Here is a 19,115-nt window from a genome sequence, read left to right as displayed (position 1 = left end):
CCTCCCGCCCGCCCTGGGTGATGTCCCTAATGGCCAGCATGCTGCTTCCTGGACCCTGTCCTCCTACTGAGTAAGGGCGGGTTTTCCCCGTGTCCCCTGCAGACAGAGTCCCGGGAGGTGAGGTGACCTGCCCCAGGCCATGCGCACTGCTGCTGGGGCCAGCCTGGTTTGCACTCGACTCCCGGCGGGATCGGACCCTGGGATTTCGGCGCCCGGCGGTTTCTGAGACTGTTTGGGAGCCACTGGCGTGGCGGCTCCCCGGGGGTCCTGGGACCCCACATGGTGCATCCCTCTGTATTCCCCTGGGCGAGGCAGCCAGTGATGAAAGGAAGTTCCAGAGACGTGATGATGCCTGCCTGGAAGAGTCACACGAAGCTCCCCCTTTGGTGACGCCTCTGCTCCTGTCTGTCTGTCTGTCTGTCTCTCCCAGGCTGTCTGCACAACGGAATCCTCCGGGCCGAGGGGGAAGTGTTCTCCCCTCCCAGTGAGAACTGCATGCTGTGTGTCTGCCTGGTGAGCATCCCCAGGACTCCCTCCCGCGCCTCCTGGGGCTCATCTTCCCCTCTGGGGTCGGGAGCAGGGAAAGGGTAGGGAAAGGGGAGCGTCTGGGGGGGGGTGGGGGTGGTGGGCTGGGGCTGAGGAGAGGGAGCCTCTCAGTCTGTGGGGTTCGAGAAGGCGTCTGCAGAGCAGAGACAAGCTCTGGGGCAGCCAGGGTCTTCGCTGGAGTGGCGGGTCCTTCAAAGGAGTGGTGCAACCCCCCCTCCCCGAAACCCCGGCCCCCATGGGCCAGAGCGATAGCACAGTGGGGAGGGCGTTTGCCTTGCATGCAGCTGACCTGGGTTCGATTCCCAGCATCCCATAGGGTCCCCCGAGCACCCGCCAGGAGAGATTCCTGGGTGCAGAACCAGGAGTAACCCCTGAGCAATGTTGGGTGTGACCCCAAAAAAAGCCCAAAAAAAAGAAGCCCCAGCCCCCCCAAGGAGCTTTCTTTTCTCTGCAGGCAAATAATTTGCCCCCTTATAAAGGGTGAAGGGTATGGGGCTGGAGCAATAGCACAGCGGGTAGGGCGTTTGCCTTGCACGCGGCCGACCCGGGTTCGATTCCCAGCATCCCATATGGTCCCCTGAGCACCGCCAGGAGGAATTCCTGAGTGCATAAGCCAGGAGTAACCCCTGTGCATCGCTGGGTGTGACCCAAAAAGAAAAAATAAATAAATAAATAAATAAAATAAAGGGTGAAGGGTCAAACCCCATTTCAGTAGGACCTGGCTCCCTCCTCAACTTTTTTTTTTTGCTTTTTGGGGTCACACCCGGCGATGCTCAGGGGTTACTCCTGGCTCTGCACTCAGGAATTACTCCTGGCGGTGCTCAGGGGACCATATTAGATGCTGGGATTCGAACCCGGGTTGACCATGTGCAAGGCAAATGCCCTCCCCGCTGTGCTATCACTCCAGCCCCCCTCCTCAACTCTTTCATTTTTTCTTTGTGGGTGGGGGCAGGAGGCCACACCCGGCGATGCTCAGGGGTTCCTCCTGGCTCTGCACTCGGGAATTACTCCTGGCGGGGGGGCTCAGGGGACCATATGGGATGCTGGGAATTTTTTGCTTTATTTTGGGCTTTGGGGCCACACTTGGCAGAACTCAGGGGCTCTTCGAGGTTCTGTGCTCAGGAGCGAGCCCTGATGGTGCTTGGGGGGGGTGTGCTGGGGACCCCAACCCAGGTCAGCCGAATGCCAAGCAAGCGCCTGGGGTTCGGCTTCCCCTCATTTCTTTCTACGGACAGCCCTGTGGGTCCCCATTCCTGTCCCTTTCCTGCACATGAGGAGTCTGAGTTTGGGGGTGATGGAGTTGGGCTTTGAGCTGAGTGTGCCCGTCCGCCTACCCTTGCTGCCCATCTCTGACCGGTTTTCAGTCAGGTGGCAGCCCCGGTCTTGCCACCTTCAGCGGTGGCAGGGCTGGGGTGGGGAGGAGGGTGTGACTCCAACTGCCCGCTATTAACTCTGCTGTGTGCCCAGCACGCTATGGCCAACACACTGCGGTGGCCAGTCCCTTGTCCACAGCCCTGGAGCGGGTACCACCCCTGGCCCAGCTCATGGGCAGGAAAACTGAGGCTCAGCTTGTCCCAAGGTCTCAGCACTCCTTTGTGGGGGCCCCGATGCTTGGGTCTGGAAGCCCCGCAGCGCCGGGCTTTCTGGCTTGAACCTCATAGTTTTCAACGTCTGTTTTTTTTTCTTAATTAATTAATTAGTTAATTTATTTATTTTTGCCTTTTGGGTCACACCTGGCGATGCACAGGGGTTACTCCTGGCTCTGCACTCAGGAATTACTCCTGGCAGTGCTCAGGGGACCCTATGGGATGCTGGGAATCGAACCCGGGTCGGCCGCGTGCAAGGCAAACGCCCTCCCCGCTGTGCTATCGCTCGAGCCCCCTCGACGTCTGTTTTGAAAACGTCTCTTTCCTTTTCGCTGGGGGAAATAGTCTCCCAAGTGGTCCTCGCGGGACCCAGAGGCCCCTCCTGCTGCTTCTCTGCCAGCCAGGGTGCAGGGTCAAGGCCAGGGTCTGAGGATGTGGAGCTGCGTGGGCCCTGCAGTGCTGCGGGCCATCAGGGTCTCCCCCCCCAATACAAACCAGGAAGGGTCCCCTACAGACTGTCCCTGGGACACGGGAGGGAGGGGGCGTGAGAGGTCTCAGCGTCCCTTTAGGCCAGGAAAGCGCGGGTGGGGTCCCTAGAGAAACGGGCTGGCTCTCGGGCAGGGGGTGGGGGCCAGAGCCTGGACCTGCTCCCCTCCCCCGCCCCCGCCTCTGCCTTCCCAGGCTGGAAACGTGTCCTGCATCTCCCCGGAGTGTCCCCCCGGCCCCTGCCGGCCCTCGGCGCCGTCGGAGTGCTGTCCCTGTGCTCCAGGTCAGTGGGGGCCCGCGGGGTGGCGGGAGGCCTGCGCTTTTTGGGGTGTCTCTTGAGAATGTTCCGGAGCAGAGAGGGAGGAAGGAGATTGGCTCCCCTCCCGAGTGTCCCCGACACCACCCGACCCTCACCGGAAGGGGACTGTGAGCCACCACCCACCCACCCCCGGCCCCACCATGGCTGTATTTGGCAGGGATTTGCCCCTTGACTGAGGTGGGCTTCTCTTTCCTGGAACCTCCTCATTCCCATCCAGAACATTCCTGCCACGCTGTGAGACAGTTTGGGGCACGTACTTGTCTCACTGTGTCCTCACGGCACAGCTCTGGGGGAGCCCCAGCCATCACCCCATTTACAGATGAGCAAACTGAGGCTCAGAGAGGCCAAGAGACACAGTGCAGTGGGGGAAGGAGCAGCATTTAGGCTCGTCTGCTGGGTTCCAGCTGGTGTTCTTGGGACAGTTCGGAGGGGGGCGGGGGGTGTGGGGGAGGGGTTCTGAATTAAAAGTATTTAATAGGCATTATGGTCCTGAGGAGGGAGGAGCTTTCTTTAGTCCCATTGCACAGAAAGCAAAACTGAGGTTGAGAGATTAAGTGGGGGGGGGGGTGCACACTGGAGCAATAGAATAGCAGGGAAGGGGTTTGCCCTGCCCACGACCAACCTGGGTTTGATCCCCGGCCTCTCATTTGGTCCCCCGAGCACCGCCAGGAGTAATTCTTAAATGCAGAGCCAGGAATAACCCCTGAGCATCGCCGGGTGTGACCCCAAAAGCCAAAAACAATAAAAAGAGCTTAAGTGTCTGTTTGTGTCCCCAGGGCAGAGCCCAGGCAACCTGCAGTGACCTTCTGGAGGTGACCTGGCCCCGCGCCCGCACTCAGGGGCACCTCCGCCCCCTCCCTTCCTCCCTGCCCTCTCCCGCCAGGCCCCCACCCACGCCTCTCCGTCTCCCCCCCAGCGCGCTGCCATTTCCAGGGCCAGTGGTACGCGGATGGCGCGGTGTTCACCGGGGCAGGGGACGAGTGCACGTCCTGCGTGTGCCAGGTAGGGGTGGGGCCGCCCGGCCCTCCTCCCCTCCTCCCCCCGGGTTTCCCCAAAGCTCCCCCTCCACCCGTGCAGTGTGTGCAGGGCGCCAGGGGGTGGCAGATGGGGGCAGACAGTCCCGGTGGAGGGTGGGCCCCGGGAAGCGGGCTGGGGGCTTGTGGGGAGGGGCTAGTGGCGGGAGGGGGCCCAGGCTGCTCCTGGTGAGTGGGGCTGGGCTTAGGGAGCTGGGCTTCCCCCTAAGGAGATTGGTGCCTCAGTTTCCCACGCAGGCCTGGCCTGGGTGCCCCGGGGTCTGACATGGTCAGATGGTGACAGGGGATGCTCTCTGGCTGCAGCCCGATGGCCCCGACCTCCCGTCACCCCCTGGGCCCCCTCCCCTCCCTTCCCCACCATCTCCTGCCCTCAACCCCTCGGCCCTCAACCTCTTCCCCCCTCACCCCTTCCTCCCCCACCTCTCTTGCCCTCACCCCTGGGCCCTCACCCTCTTCCCTCCTTCCCCCTCCCCCCTCACCATCTCCTACCCTCACCCCTGGGTACTCACCCTCTTTCCCCCTCACCTCTTCCCCTCCCCACCCTCTCTTGCCCTCCCCGTCGGACCCTCTTCCTTCCCCCCTCACCATCTCCTGCCCTCCCTGCTGGGCCCTCCCTCTTCCCTCCTCACCCCCTGGGCCCTCACCCCCTGGGTCCTCACCCTCTCCCCCCCTCACCCCTTCCTCCCTCTCCTCTTCTGAGCCCTTGTCCCTGTGAGGAGGGTGTCGAGGCTGCCCCTGTCGCCACTCTCACTGGCCAGGCCCTTCCCCCCCCACCCCTGCTCTCTTCAGAAGGGGGAGGTGGAGTGTTCCTTCACACCCTGCCCGGAGCTGGACTGTCCCCGCGAGGACTGGAGGCTGGGCCCGGGTCAGTGCTGCTTCTCGTGCCGGGAACCCTCGCCCATGACAGGTGAGGCTGCCCGCGTAGGGCTCGAGACGGGGGTGTGTGTGTGTGTGTGAAGTGAGTGGTCTTGGGACACGCTGATGATACAGGGGTCATGGCGCTCACCCTGTTCACTGGCAGCCCACACGGTTCCCTGAGTCTGCTGTGATCCCCGAGCACAGAGCCAGGAGTCAGCCCTGAGCACCACCACAACCAATAAAATATAAACAAAAGTGAGTGGCCTGTGTGCGTGTCCGTGCCTCTGTGCTTGTGAGTGATCTGCGTGTGGTTGTTAGTGGTCTGTGTGTGGTTCTGCATGGTCTGTGTGGTTGTTTCTGTGTGTAGTTAGTTGTGTGTGGTCTGTGTGTGGTTGTGCATGGTCTGTGTGTGGTTGTATCTGTGTGTGGTTGTGAGTGGTCGGTGTGTGTGGTCTGTGTGTGTAGTTGTGCATGGTCTGTGTGTGGTTGTATCTGTGTGTGTAGTTGTGAGTGGTCTGTGTGTGGTTGTGCATGGTCTGTGTGTGGTTGTATCTGTGTGTGTGGTTGTGAGTGGTCGGTGTGTGTGGTCTGTGTGTGTAGTTGTGCATGGTCTGTGTGTGGTTGTATCTGTGTGTGTAGTTGTGAGTGGTCTGTGTGTGTGGTTGTGCATGGTCTGTGTGTGGTTGTGAGTGGTCTGTGTGGCTGTGAGTGGTCTGTGTGTGGTTGTGCATGGTCTGTGTGTGGTTGTATCTGTGTGTGTGGTTGTGAGTGGTCGGTGTGTGTGGTCTGTGTGTGTAGTTGTGCATGGTCTGTGTGTGGTTGTATCTGTGTGTGTAGTTGTGAGTGGTCTGTGTGTGTGGTTGTGCATGGTCTGTGTGTGGTTGTGAGTGGTCTGTGTGGCTGTGAGTGGTCTGTGTGTGTGGTTGTGAGTGGTCTGTGTGTGTAGTTGTGCATGGTCTATGTGTGTGGTTGTATCTGTGTGCGTGGTTGTGAGTGGTCTGTGTGTCTGTGTGTTTTCAGTGTGGCTGTGTGTCCCAGGGTGTGTGAGTGTGCCAGCGAGTGCTGTGGGCGTCTCAGCCTGAGGTCTGGCGTGCTCAGGGTCCTCTCTCCTCCCTGTCCCCAGGCTGCTCTCTCGACGACAACGGGGTGGAGTTTCCGGTGGGACAGATCTGGTCTCCGGGTGACCCCTGTGAGTTATGCATCTGCCAGGTGAATGACAACCTGCGCGCCTTCAGCTGCTTTCCGGCCGCCCCCGCCGCCCCCGGGGCCCCTGCCTGCTGCCCCCCGCCCGGCGCCCCCTCGATCCCTGCCTCGAGGGCCCGCCCCACTGTCACAGAAGGGGCATGTTTGGCTCTGGACAGTGGTCAGGGCCAAGGGACAGCGGGGCTTGGTGTGGGGGTGCAGACACGAGGGGGCACAGTGCGGGGGGCCAGGAGGTGGGGTCAGGAACTGGGGTGGCCCAGGGGGCGAGGGGCAGCTGGGCGCTGTCCTTCGGTCTGCCTGTGGAATCGCAAGGGTTCCTGACCAGACCCCGGTCTCGCGACCGTGCTGACCCCCTTGGTCAGGTGACCTCGGCCCTGGAGCACGCAGGCCTGTGTGCAGATGGGACGGAGGGAAACAGCCCCAGGTCTGAGGATACTGGGGGCCATTCTGGTGCTCGTGGGCTATGCAAGAGTTCGGGATTCGGGACTGGGGTGATAGCGGGGAGGCTGTTTGCCTTGCACGCGGCTGATCCAGATTTGATCCCCAGCATCTCCTGTGCTCCCCGGGGCACCAGCAGGAGTAATTCCTGGGCGCAGAGCCAGGAGTAACCCCAGAGCATCGCTGTGTGTGATCCAAAAGGCAAAAAAACAAAGAAGTTTGAGGCTCACTAGAGTTTAGTGCTTCATTTTATTTCATTTAAAAAATTTTTTGAGGTGGGCTCACACCTGGCAATGCTTAGGGGTTACTCCTGGCTTTGCACTCAGGAATTCTTCCTAGCAGTGCTCAGGGGACCATATGAAGGTGCTAGGGAGCAAACCCAGATCGGCTGCGTGCAAGGCAGATGCCCTCCTGCTGTACCATCGCTGCTCTGGCCCCTTTTTTCTTTTTGGCTTTTTGAGTCACATCCAGCGATGCTCAGGGGTTATTCCTGGCTCTGTACTCAGGAATTACTCCTGGAGCTGCATGGGGGACCATATGGAATTCGGGGATTGAACTCGGGTTGGCTGTGTGCAAGGCAAACACCCTCCCCGCTGTGCTCTCGTTCCAGTCCCCATTTCATTTCTTTATTAAAGTTGTTTTTTTTTTGCTTTTTTGGGTCACACCCGGCGATGCTCAGGGGTTACTCCTGGTGGTGCTCGGGGGACCATATGGGATGCTGGGAATTGAACCCAGGTCGGCTGCATGCAAGGCAAACGCCCTACCTGCTGTGCTCTCGCTCCAGCCCCAGCTTTAGTTCTTGAAAGGGTCCCCACACCAGCCCTGCCACGGCTGCTCTCCCGTTGGGCTCCAAACCTGCATTTTCACGGCCCGGGATGCACTAGTTAGCAGTGGTGGTCCCCCTGTCTAGGCATTCAGAGTGGGGGCGGGATGGTGTTGGGGGACAGAGTTCCAGGTGCCATTACTGCTCAGCCACGCGGGAGCACCCAAAGTCTTGGGCAGGAGCCTCGGGGAACACATTCCCTGGGCGGGGGGGGGGGGCAGGGGGGCTGCTCCAGGGGGTCACGGTGGGCTGGTTGCCCAGGGAAGCAGAGAGGAGAATCTGGAAGGGATGAAGATGCATTGTGGGGGGGCGGGGGGAGGCAGGCACCCCACGGCCGGTTATGCACCCCCCTCTTGGTTGTAAAGATTCCTGGGAAGGCCGACACCCCCTCTGCCCAGTGGCCGACGCCCTCAGGGCCAGCGTTGGCCAGTCCCGGGCCCTCATTGGAGGGGCTGCGGGGCGAAGCTCCTCCTCTCTGCAGGCAGATGGCTCCGTGAGCTGTAAGAGGACAGAGTGCCTGGACGCCTGCCCGCACCCCATCCGCATCCCCGGGCAGTGCTGCCCCGACTGCTCCGCAGGTAGTTCCCTGCCCAGGCACCCCCACGCCCCTCGTCTCCGGGTTCACCCTGCAGGGCTCCCACCATAGGCCCCGTCTCAGGAGACGCTCAGAGGAGGAAACTGAGGCTCAGAGATGGACGCAGCAGGCCCTGGTCTGGTGATGGGTGATAGGCAAAGAAATCAAGCAATTTGCTCACTGATTGTTGCAGAGCCACACCCAGGGGTGCTTGGGAGGGTCCCCCCCTTTAGCCGAGGGTGCTGTCACTCAAGCCGGACCCCCTGACCCAATGCCAGGTCTGCTCCCAGTGCTGTATGACTTCAGGGTCATGCAGGGCGTTTAGAAAGTACAGGAAGAGGGGCTGGAGCGATAGCACAGCGGGGAGGGCGTTTGCCTTGCACGTGGCCGACCCGGGTTTGATTCCCAGCATCCCATATGGTCCCCTGAGCACCGCCAGGAGTGATTCCTGAGTGCAGAGCCAGAAGTGACCCCTGTGCATCGCCAGGTGTGACCCAAAAAGCTAAAAAAGAAAGTACAGGAAGAGGAAGACAAGAGCCAAAGGTCTGGGCCCTGTCCAGATTGTTCTTTCTGCGGCTTCTTCCCTCTGCGGCTGAGGCATCTAGCTCACAGCTGCAGCTCTGCTGGTATAGATCCACCTTCTCTTTTCTTTTCACTTCTTTTCGGCTTTTTGGGTCACACCTGGAGATGCTCAGGGGTTACTCCCGTCTCTACACTCAGAAATGACCCCTGGTGGTGCTCGGGGGAATCCTATGGGATGCCGGGGATTGAATGTGGGCAGGCCACATGCAAGGCAGACGCCCTCCCCCACTATACTAGCGCTCCGGCCCCTCACCTTGTGTTTTCTTGGATCAGATCCCACCTTCTTGTCCCTCTCTCTCCTCCCCACCCCCCACAGCTCTGCCTGCAGGGCCTGGTGCGCAGTGAGTGCCACTGGGAGGAGGGTTTGCCGCCCAGCCCGGCTCTGCAGGCTTTGGGTGCTCCGCGGAGGAGAGCACAGGCTTGCTAGCAGAATGTCCTGCTGCGGAGGGGGGGCCACGAGTCCCTCCCGGCGGGGTGTTTCTGAGAGAAGAGACTCTGCTGAACCTAGTTGGGGGGGTGGGGGCGCCCCTCCTGCGTGCATGCAATCTCCCTTCCCCGCCCCCACCTTGGAGTGACTGGCTGGGTGGCGGGTGCTGGCTCGTCTGTAATCGCAAGGGTCCCGGGCGGGCGCTCACCGCGTGCTCCCCCCAGCAGGCTGCACCTACACGGGCAGGGTCTTCTACAACAACGAGACCTTCCCGTCGGCGCTGGACCCGTGCCTGAGCTGCATCTGTCTGGTATGGACTCCCCCGCTCAACCCCCCAACCCCCGCCCCAGGCCTGGTCTGCAGGACCCCTGCTCCCCGGATGGACCCATCTCCAGGAAGGTTGCTGTGGGCTCCCCCAACCAGGCCAAGGTGGACCTTTACCAGGGCTAGAGAATTTTGTTGGTTTTGGGCTACGCTAGACAGTGCTCCCAGTGGTGCTTGAGGGGGCCCCTGAGGTGTTGGGGTCCAACCCAGGACTGGACCACCTCCCGTAGAGAATTATTGTTGCTATTATTTATTTATTTATTTGTTTGTTTAGCTTGTTGAGTCACACCTGGTGATGCACAGGGTTTACTCCTGGCTCTGCACTCAGGAATCACCCCTGGTGGTGCTCAGGGGACCATATGGGATGCTGGGAATCGAACCTGGGTCGGCTGCTTGCAAGGCAAATGCCCTACCCGCTGTGATAACGCTCCAGCCCCTGTTGCTGCTATTATTATTATTATTCGTTGTTGTTGGGGCTAAAATGATAGCACAGCGGGAAGGGCACTAGCTCTGTGCAGAGCCAACCCAGATTTTTAAATTTTTTTAAGTTGAAGCAAGCTTGGGGGCTGGAGCAATAGCACAGCGGGGAGGGCGTTTGCCTTGCACGTGGCCGACCCGGGTTCGATTCCCAGCATCCCATATGGTCTCCCGAGCACTGCCAGGAGTAATTCCTGAGTGCAGAGCCAGGAGTAACCCCTGTGGGCATCGCTGGTGTGACGCCCCCCCTACAAAAAAAAATGTTCAAGCAAGCTTGATAATATTAAATTCTGAGAACTAGAATAAGGTGCACTTTCTAGATCACTGACGTGGGTTTAGTATACACAAAAGAGCAGGATATGTAAGTTCTCTCCTTCTGAGTTTCCAAAAGTATAAAATTTACAGAAATCTACAAGTAATACAGTCTTCTACTCTGCTTCTTAACATGATATAGAAGTTCAAACCGTGAGCGAGAAGAGAAAATACCAATTTGGGGCTGGAGTGATAGCACAGCGGGTAGGGCATTTGCCTTGCACGCGGCCAACCCGGGTTCAAATCCCAGCATCCCATATGGTCCCCCGAGCACCACCAGGAGTAATTCCTAAGTGCAGAGCCTGGAGGAACCCCTGTGCATCGCCGGGTGTGACCCAAAAAGCAAACAAAACAAAACAAAACAAAACAAAACAAAAAAGACCAAAAAAACAATTTGGAGCTTTCCTGAGTCAAGGGTTAGTGGCTCCTTAAGTGAACTCACACTTGTTGTTATTTTCACTTTTTTTTCCCTCCCTATTAACTTGTCCATGCATGTAATGTTTTCTGAAATTTGCCTTGAATCCACACTTGGTGCATTTTCACTTTTTTTTTTTCCTATTAACTTGTAATCAATGATCAACTAGATTGGGCCAACCCAGGTTTGATCCCCAGCCTCCCATATCATACAGTCCCCTGAGTACCACCAGGAGTAATTCCTTAGTGCTGAGCCAGGGTAACCCCTGAGCATCGCCAGGCGTGGCCCCCAAACAAAATATTTTTGGGCCACACCTTGCTGTGCGTAGGGCTTACTCCTGCCTCTGAGCTCCAGGGTTACTCCTGGCGGTGTTTGGGGGACTCTCTGTGGCTCTCGGGACCGAGCCTGGTTCAGCTACATGCAAGGCAAGTGCCTTACCTGTATCACTCTCTCTCCGGCCTCTGGAGAATTATTGTTAACTCCACGGCAAGAGTCCTTGATTCTGTCTGCATGTAGAAAACCTTAAAGTAGGAAACCATGGCCAGCCTTGCAGAGGGGACAGAACCCAGCCCAGGACTTGTTCCCGGGCACCGGAGTTCAGGGAAGCCACACCGGGGTCCCTTGGATTAGGCTCCGTCTCTCATGCTCAGTGAGAAAATGGGCCAGTGGACTAAGTACCCCCAGCTCGGGAGCCCAGAACCGGCTCTCCGATGCCCAAAGCCAGGTCCCGTTTGCCGCTGGGGCCTGAGCTCCCAGCAGCACAGGGCGCCCAGAAGTGGGAACCAAGGTCTGGTGCTATCGGGCTGGAAATGCCCCTCGTCCCTGACCACTTTGCGGGGTGCAGGTGCGAGGGCCAGACGAGGGCAGAGAGGAGGCCCTCGGGTGGGGTTTTCTGGCCTCTGAGAACCGCGAGCCTCAGGATGCTCTGGCTTGGGGGGGGGGCGGTTCCCCTCTCCTGGGGGGCTTGTGGATGTGTTCCCCATTGATCCGTGGGCTCCAGGAACAGAGTGGGCCCTGCAGGGCTGGTGTCTTCGTGGGCGGACACTCACTTTCCCACTCCAGGCCTCCCTCCCTGCCCTTGAGTGGGTGCCCCGGGGTGCTGTGAGGGTGGCCTGGCGTCCCCGAGGGGCCCGTCCCCATCAAAGGGCCTCGCTCAGGGCTGTCTGTGGCCCGCAGCTGGGCTCCGTGGCCTGCTCGCCCGTGGACTGTCCCATCGCCTGCACATACCCTTTCCACCCGGATGGCGCGTGCTGCCCCGTGTGCCAAGGTGAGTGGGACCCTCGGCCCCGCCCCGCCCCGCCCGACGCTCCTGTCCCGGCCTCGGCGCTCACGGCTCCTGCTCCCCCCACCCCCCCACCCCCGCAGACTGCAACTACGAGGGACGGAAGGTGGTCAACGGGCAGGTGTTCTCGTCGGACGAGGAGCCCTGCACGCAGTGCACGTGCCAGGTGGGCTGCGCCCGCGTCCCCGCGCGCTCGGGACACTCGGGCCCTGTGGCCGCGGGCCCCTGTGGCCTCACGGGTGTCCTTCTGCTTCCCCAGCTGGGAGAGGTGAGCTGTGAGAGGGTCCCGTGCCTGCGGGCCTGCTCCGACCCCGCCGCCGCCCCGGGGGACTGCTGCTCCTCCTGCCCAGGTAGGCGGGCCCCGGGGCTGGGGGGTCCCCGCGCTGGCCCCCCGAGACGGAGGGCTGGCAGAGGCCACACGCAGCCCCCCGGGCACCCTGCCCCTGGGTCTCCTTGAGCGCCTCTCCTTCCCTTGCCTTTTCTGGGGGGTAGAGGGGGGCCACACCCCGCGATGCTCAGGGGTTACTCCGACTCAGGAATTACTCCTGGCGGGGCTCAGGGGACCCTACCGGGTGCCGGGGCTTGAACCCGGGTCGGCCGCAAGGTGAGCACCTTCCCCGCTGCACTATGGCTCCAGCCCCTCCGCCTCCTTTTTCTCAAGCCTGGGTTTCAGAGTGGAATTGCCTGTTCCTCGCGGGTATGATGAGCATCTCTTCCGGGTCAAGGCACCCCTTCCGGGTCAGGGCACATTGTTCATCGCTGGTATAGATGAGCACCTCTTCCGGGTCAAGGTACCCCCCCCCTTCCGGGTCAGGGCACGTTGTTCATCGCTGGTATAGATGAGCACCTCTTTAGGGTCAAGCACTCCTCCAGGGTCAGGGCACATTGTTCATTGCGCGTATAGATGAGCACTTCTTCCGGGTCAAGGCACTCCTTCCGGGTCAAGGCACATTGTTCATCGCCATGGACAAACCCTTCTTTCGGGTCAGGGCACGTTGTTTATTTCCAGTATGGATGAGAGCTCGAGGATTAGGGCACGTTTATTCATCGGTCTCATGGATGAGCACTTCTTCCGGGTACAGTACGTTATTCCTCTCCCATACGGATGAGCACTTTTTCTGAGTCAAGACGCTTCTTCCGGTTCAGGGCACGTTGTTTATGTCCAGTTTGGATGAGCCCTCTGGGGCGAGGGCACGTTGTTCCTCTCCCGCGCGGCTGAGCACTTTTTCTGGGTCAGAGCACGTTGCTCTCCGCGCTGCCTCCGGGTGCTGTGTGCTTGAGTCCCTGCAGGTTGCGCCCCTGGGTCGCGGTGCTTGCCGGGAAGTGCTCTCCTTCCCGTCGTGTGTTTGTGCTCCTGTTGTCTGCGGTGCCTCCGAGCAGCCACGCTTTGTCGTGGCGTTGGGATCGTCTCAGTGCATGTGGGGCGGTGCCGGGATCCGAACTCGCAGCCCTGCGCGTGCCGGGTGGGGGCCTGGGCCAGTGCGCCGTCGCCCGGCTCCCCGGGTGCTTTTCTTCCTTTCCCTTTGCACCGTCCCTCTCGGAGACCAGGACTGCTGGTCACCCCAGGCCCTGCCCCTCCCCCTCCCCGGCCATTTTCCAGGCGAGGAAACCGAGGCCGAGCGAGGTGAACTACTGCGCTCAGGGTCGCACCGCCCCGCTTCCACCCAGAGTTGCTGTCTTCTCGGCACCTGAAGCTTGGTCTCGTGTTTATCCTTTTGCCCCCTGAGTGTCCCTCCGTGCCGGCCAGTGGGCAGGACCCAGGCAGCGGGACTTCGCAGGGTGCAAAGTGCTGCTCACGGTGGGGTCTGCTCCCCACGGCCACACTGATGGACCTTCGGCGGATCTCTTCCCCCCCCCCCCATCTGCCCTCTTGCTCCCTCCCTCCTCCTCCTCCGCTCAAAGCCAGGAGTAATCCCTGAGCATCGCTGGGTGTGGCCCAAACACAACAACTACAAACAAAAAACAACCCCCCGCCCCCCAATACGCAAAACGCCTTTCTTTCTTTTTTTTTTTTTTTTTTTGCTTTTTGGATCACACCCGGCAATACACAGGGGTCACTCCTGGCTCTGCACTCAGGAATTACCCCTGGCTGTGCTCAGGGGACCATATGGGATGCTGGGAATCGAACCCGGGTCGGCCGCGTGCAAGGCAAACGCCCTCGCCGCTGTGCTATCGCTCCAGCCCCCCGCAAAACCCCTTTCTGGTGAGACAATTCCCACCCATTCTAATTTCACCGAGTCTACAAACCTGTTGGTCGGGTGGTGATTACCTTTTCTTGGGGTTGGGGTTAGGGGTGTGTGTGTGTAGGGGTGTGTGTGTGTGTGTGTTCGGGAGCCCCGGGGTGATTCAGGGCTGAAGTCTCCCGGAGCTGCGTGGGCTCTGCAGTCCTCGCACGGCCTGGGCCTCCCGGGTTGCTCAGAGCCCTTCAGGGCCACAGCTGGGGGTGTCCAGGGGACTGCGTGGCCCCAGGCCTCAAGCTGGGGTCAGCTGCTTGCCAGGTCTTTAACTTGACCCATGGATTGTCTGCCCCGGTCCTGCGGTGATTCTCAACCTGGACCGTCCCAGCGTTTCTTTCTTTTTTTTTCTTTTTGGGTCACACCCGGCGAGTCTCAGGGGGTTACTCCTGGCTCTGCACTCAGGAATTACCCCTGGCGGTGCTCAGGGGACCATATGGGATGCTGGGAATCGAACCTGGGTCGGCCTTGTGCAAGGCAAACGCCCTCCCCGCTGTGCTATGGCTCCAGCCCCCCATCCCAGTGTTTCTGGATGGGGCCATGTGGGCCCTTAGGGGTGGGGCCATCCTTAGGGGTGGGGCCATAGCTCCTGTTCCCCCCCCCCCCCCCCCCCCCCGTCTTGTTCATCCCGCTCCTTTGCCCTTTGGGGGTCTGTCTGCTTCCGCTTATGTTTTCCCTTGGCCTTTCTTTGTCTCCGGCTGCCCGGGGCGTCCTGGTCTCACCCTAACCCGGTGGCTGGGCCGCTCTGACTCTCACCTACGCCGGAGGTTCCCTCCGGGCCCGGGCTTTGACTGGCCCCAGCACTGAGCAGTGGTCCAGCGCCCGCTTCCCAGGGTGTGGCCACTGCCTGTCTTGGCCTCCGCGGGGAGCAGGTCACCTCTGTCCCTTCCGGGAGGCCCCTCAGAAGACAGCCGGGGCCGGCCCACCGCAGCACGTGAGCCCTTGGGGACCCCCTTACCTACCCCTCATCTCTCCTCCCCCCCCAGATGCCTTGTTTCTTCTGGAAGAAAGGCCGGTGCTGACCCCTCCAGAAGATGTGGAGTTTGGCAAAGGCGCCCGGAACCCCCACGGAGACCCTGAGCCCCCCGAAAACTGCAGTTCTTGCTCAGGTCCTCCAGCTGGGCTGCCTCCAAGGCCGGGGCCCCAGCTCCTCCACCTCCTCTTCGGGGCGAACCTGTCTCACGGGCAGACCCCAGCCACGAGCCCCCCCGGGGAGCCAGGGGGCACCTGGTCAGGGGGGCACGGGGCCTCGCCGCCCCCTCAGCCGTCACCGGGAGCCGCCACTCTACCTCCAGCTGCTCCGGGGACGCCCGAGCCTCCGGCCCTTCCTGCCACGGAACCCCCGGCCGCAGCTTCCGCGGCGTGGACACTGCCCGGGCCACCCTCCCTGCCCACCTCCGTGCCCACGGATACGGCGGCCCTTTCCTCGGCGGCCTCCAGCCCCTCAGAGACCCTCAGCAGCCTCATCCGCCCCCCCGGAGGGTCCCCCACTGCTCCTGGACCCCCTGGAGACCCGGCCAGTCCGGCCGCAGGAACGCCACGGCCGGAGGAGCAGGACGAGCCCCCCGAGTAAACGGGGCACCCCCGACAGAGACAGTTCTGTGAGCAGAGGCCGCTGCCCCCGAGGCCACTCCCACGGGGTCCCCACATAGCCGGGTTCCCAGAAGTGTCTGGAATGTTCCACGAGACCTGAGTCACCGCTGGCGCCATCAGCACCTTCCCAGGACGCGGCGTCCAGCTGCTCTGCGGCTGGAAATGGGGGGTCGAAGGGGCCGGGGGGCCGAGGGGGCGCGGGGTGTGCCCCGGGCTCCTCATTAAAGGCTGTCTCGGCTCCGGCCGCCCCGCTCCTTCTCTGCTGAGACCCATGGTGGTGAATCCGTGTCCCACCCTGGACGCCCCAGCTCGGAGGGAAGCCGCGACAGGGAGCAGAAAGGTGGGGAAGGAGGTGGCCTTGCAGCCGCCCCGACCCTCACCCTCCGGTGTCTTGGGCATGCTCTGTTTGCACACTGGGGGAGCCGGGGGTGGGGCAGGGGGTACCACCAGGCTACTTCTGAGGGCAGGGGTGTGGCACAGCGCTAGAGCCCTTGCTTGCATGTGTGAGACATCTGGTACACACACAGAGACACACACGTGTACACACATGTACACACACACACATGCACAGTCAGATGTAGATGTACAGACACACACTGACACAGATGCACAGATATAGAGACAGTCACAGACACATTGAGACCCACAGAGATACAGACACACATAGAATGACACACAAACGCACATAGAATGACACAGACACATAGACACGCAAACAGACACAGTCATACACAGACACATACCAACATAGTCGTACACATAGAAACAGGCACATATACACAGACACACACATGTGCGCACACACACACACACACATGCACAGTCAGATGTAGATGCAGACACACACTGACAGACGCACAGACACAGAGACAATCACAGACACATTGAGACCCACAGAGATACAGACACACATAGAATAACACACATAGACACACAAACAGACAGTCATACACACAGACACATACCAACATAGTCGTACACATAGAAACAGGCACATAGACACAGACACACATGTGCACACACACACACACATGCAGTCATGTAGATGCACAGACACACACTGACAGACGCACAGACACAGAGAGTCACAGACACATTGAGACCCACAGAGATACAGACACACATAGAATGACACACAAACACACATAGAATGACACACAGACACATAGACACGCAAACAGACACAGTCATACACACAGACACATACCAACATAGTCGTACACATAGAAACAGGCACATAGACACAGACACACACACACACACACACATGGGTAAGAGGCCAGGCCTTTGGGCCTAGGTGAGTCCCTCAGGCGGCCCAGGACAGACGTGACCCCGGGCCAGGCCACCCCTTCAGCCGGGCGATCCCCGGAAGTCCGCCCCCCGGGGTGAGTGGGGAAGGGCGGTCGGCACAGCACAGCCCTGTGGCAGGGGGGCAGCTCAGCGCTGTGGCTGCTGGGAGCCAGGCGGGGTGGGGCGGTGAAGGCCGTCACAGACCCCCCGCCCTCAGCACAGCACCCCCGCACATGAGGAGTTCTGGCTGGTGCTGAGGTCATTCCTGGCTCTGTCCCTCATGATCCCCCCGGTGGTGCTCAGGTGACCCTCTGGGGTGCTGGAGATCAACTCTGGGCCTTTTGAATCATTTGCGGGTTTTGGCTCCTCACCTGGCAGTGCTCCGGGGTGGTGCCCAGCGGCGCCCAAGGGACCATATACAGGGATCAAGCTAGGGTCAGCTGCTCGCAACCCCGGTGCGGTCTCTGTCCCCCTTGCAGATGGGATACAACTCCCCGGGCACAGGCTTCTCCCAGCACCGCCCCCCAGCCCCACACCAGGTGTCTGCAGGGGTGCTGGACGGGGTGTCCAGCCTGGCCATCCGTGTGGCAGGGGGCCCCCACTCCATATCCGTTAGCAGGAATCACGAACTTGGGTTGTTTTTTCTTCTTTGGTTTTGTGGGCTCCGCCTGCAGTGCTCAGGGCTTACTCCAGGCTCTGTGCTCAGGGATCAGTTCTGGCTGTGCTGGGAGACACTTTGCACATGACCAATCAAGCCCAGGTTGGTCATGTGCAAAGTGAGCGCCCTCGCCTGTCTCTCAGGCCCCCCCCCCCCCCGAGCTGGAGCTGGAGCAGGGGAGACACACAGTGCTGGGGGCTTGGTGATCTGCGCCTGGGGGACGCAGTGTGGGGAAGAGTCAATGCTGGGAGCCCCGCAGGGCCAGCACCTCCGCTCGTCTGTGAAGTGGGGTCTCGGGAGCCCCCTGGAGTCGGGGTTTGTGCCAGGGCCGCCGTCACTGTCCAGCACAGGATGCCACCCGGAACCACCTGTAGAGGACAAAGCGGGGTGCCAGCACCGGGCGGCCCAACGTGCCAGGCCTGGGCTGTGCCTGCACAGTGACTCAGGGGTTAATACTGGCCTCGCCCCAGCACAGGCACCTCTCCACTCTCCGCCTCAAAGGTGTGGGGGCAGGGCAGGCGATCACACAGCCCGGAGGGCACTTGCCCTGCACAGGGCTCACCCGGGGGTGTTGACTCCTGGTACCACGTATGGGCCCCAGGGCACCGCGGGGAGTGATCCCCGGGGGCAGAGTCAGGAGTAAGCCCTGAGCACTGCTGGGGTGAGCACCCACATGAAAGAAATAAAGGAAGAAGGAAGGAAGGAAAGAAGGAAGGGGAAGGGAAGGGAGGAAGGAAGGGAGGGAGGGAGGGGAAGGGAAGGAAGGGAGGAAGGAAGGAAAGAAGGAAGGGGAAGGGAAGGGAGGGAGAAAGGAAGGAAGGAAGGAAGGAAGGAAGGAAGGAAGGAAGGAAGGAAGGAAGGAAGGAAGGGAGGAAGGAAGGAAGGAAGGAAGGAAGGGAGGGAGGGGAAGGGAAGGAGGGAAGGAGGGAAGGAAGGAAGGAAGGAAGGAAGGAAGGAAGGAAGGAAGGAAGGAAGGAAGGAAAGAAGGAAGGGAGGGGAAGGGAAGGAAGGAAAGAAGGAAGGGAGGGAGGGAGGGAGGGGAAGAGAAGGAAGGAAGGAAGGGGAAGGGAAGGAAGGAGGGAGGGAGGAAAGGAAGGAAGGAAGAAGGAAGGAAGGAAGGAAGGAAGGAGGGGCGGCTGTGAATTTGGTCCATGTGTGAAAATGTGCTTATCTGCATCCCCCCCTTCCCTTCTCCCCGGCTTCCAGCTGAGGCGACTGGCCAGGTGTGCACATGTGTGAACCCAGAACCCCAGCTGAGGTGCTCCACAGTGGGGCGGCTGCTGCCCTGTCTTAATAAAAATAGCAACAGGAGAGAAAAACAGAAGAAAAATGTGCATGAGCTTATTTTGAGTTGGGTTATGCCTTCACATAAGAAAAAACAAATGGAGGTGTAGTGCTTTTACCGTGGTTATATCCCTGGCACCACACACACACACACACACACACACACACACATTTGCATCATCCCCATTCAATTTCTTCCTTCTTGTTCTGCGGTGTGTTTTGTTTTGTTGTTTTGGGGGTGGCACCCAGCAGTGCTCAGGGGTTCCTCCTGGCTCTGCACTCAGGGATTACTCCGGCGGTGCTCGGGGGATGATACGGAATGCTGGGATCAGCCTGAGTCGGGCCGTGTGCAAGGCGACACCCTACCTGC

At 60.4% G+C, this 19,115-nt stretch overlaps 1 protein-coding gene across 1 annotated transcript in view; it reads left to right on the top strand.

The window, feature by feature from the left end:
- The window catches only part of VWCE (von Willebrand factor C and EGF domains), a 28,761-nt gene extending 13,216 nt beyond the window's left edge, over positions 1-15,545 (top strand). The window contains exons 10-20 of the mRNA XM_055142992.1: positions 431-513; positions 2,814-2,901; positions 3,854-3,939; positions 4,761-4,878; positions 5,953-6,038; positions 7,775-7,871; positions 9,104-9,186; positions 11,581-11,671; positions 11,770-11,852; positions 11,946-12,036; positions 14,907-15,545. Coding sequence (XP_054998967.1) covers positions 431-513; positions 2,814-2,901; positions 3,854-3,939; positions 4,761-4,878; positions 5,953-6,038; positions 7,775-7,871; positions 9,104-9,186; positions 11,581-11,671; positions 11,770-11,852; positions 11,946-12,036; positions 14,907-15,493 — 1,493 coding nt within the window. The 3' untranslated portion in view covers positions 15,494-15,545. The remainder of the gene's footprint in view (positions 1-430; positions 514-2,813; positions 2,902-3,853; positions 3,940-4,760; positions 4,879-5,952; positions 6,039-7,774; positions 7,872-9,103; positions 9,187-11,580; positions 11,672-11,769; positions 11,853-11,945; positions 12,037-14,906) is intronic.
- Positions 15,546-19,115: the final 3,570 nt, after the last annotated feature.

This window comes from Sorex araneus, chromosome 6, assembly GCF_027595985.1.
Source record: "Sorex araneus isolate mSorAra2 chromosome 6, mSorAra2.pri, whole genome shotgun sequence".
Taxonomy (NCBI): Eukaryota; Metazoa; Chordata; class Mammalia; order Eulipotyphla; family Soricidae; genus Sorex; species Sorex araneus.
Note: the sequence above shows the minus strand (reverse complement) of the source record. Positions and strands in the feature narration are given on the sequence as shown.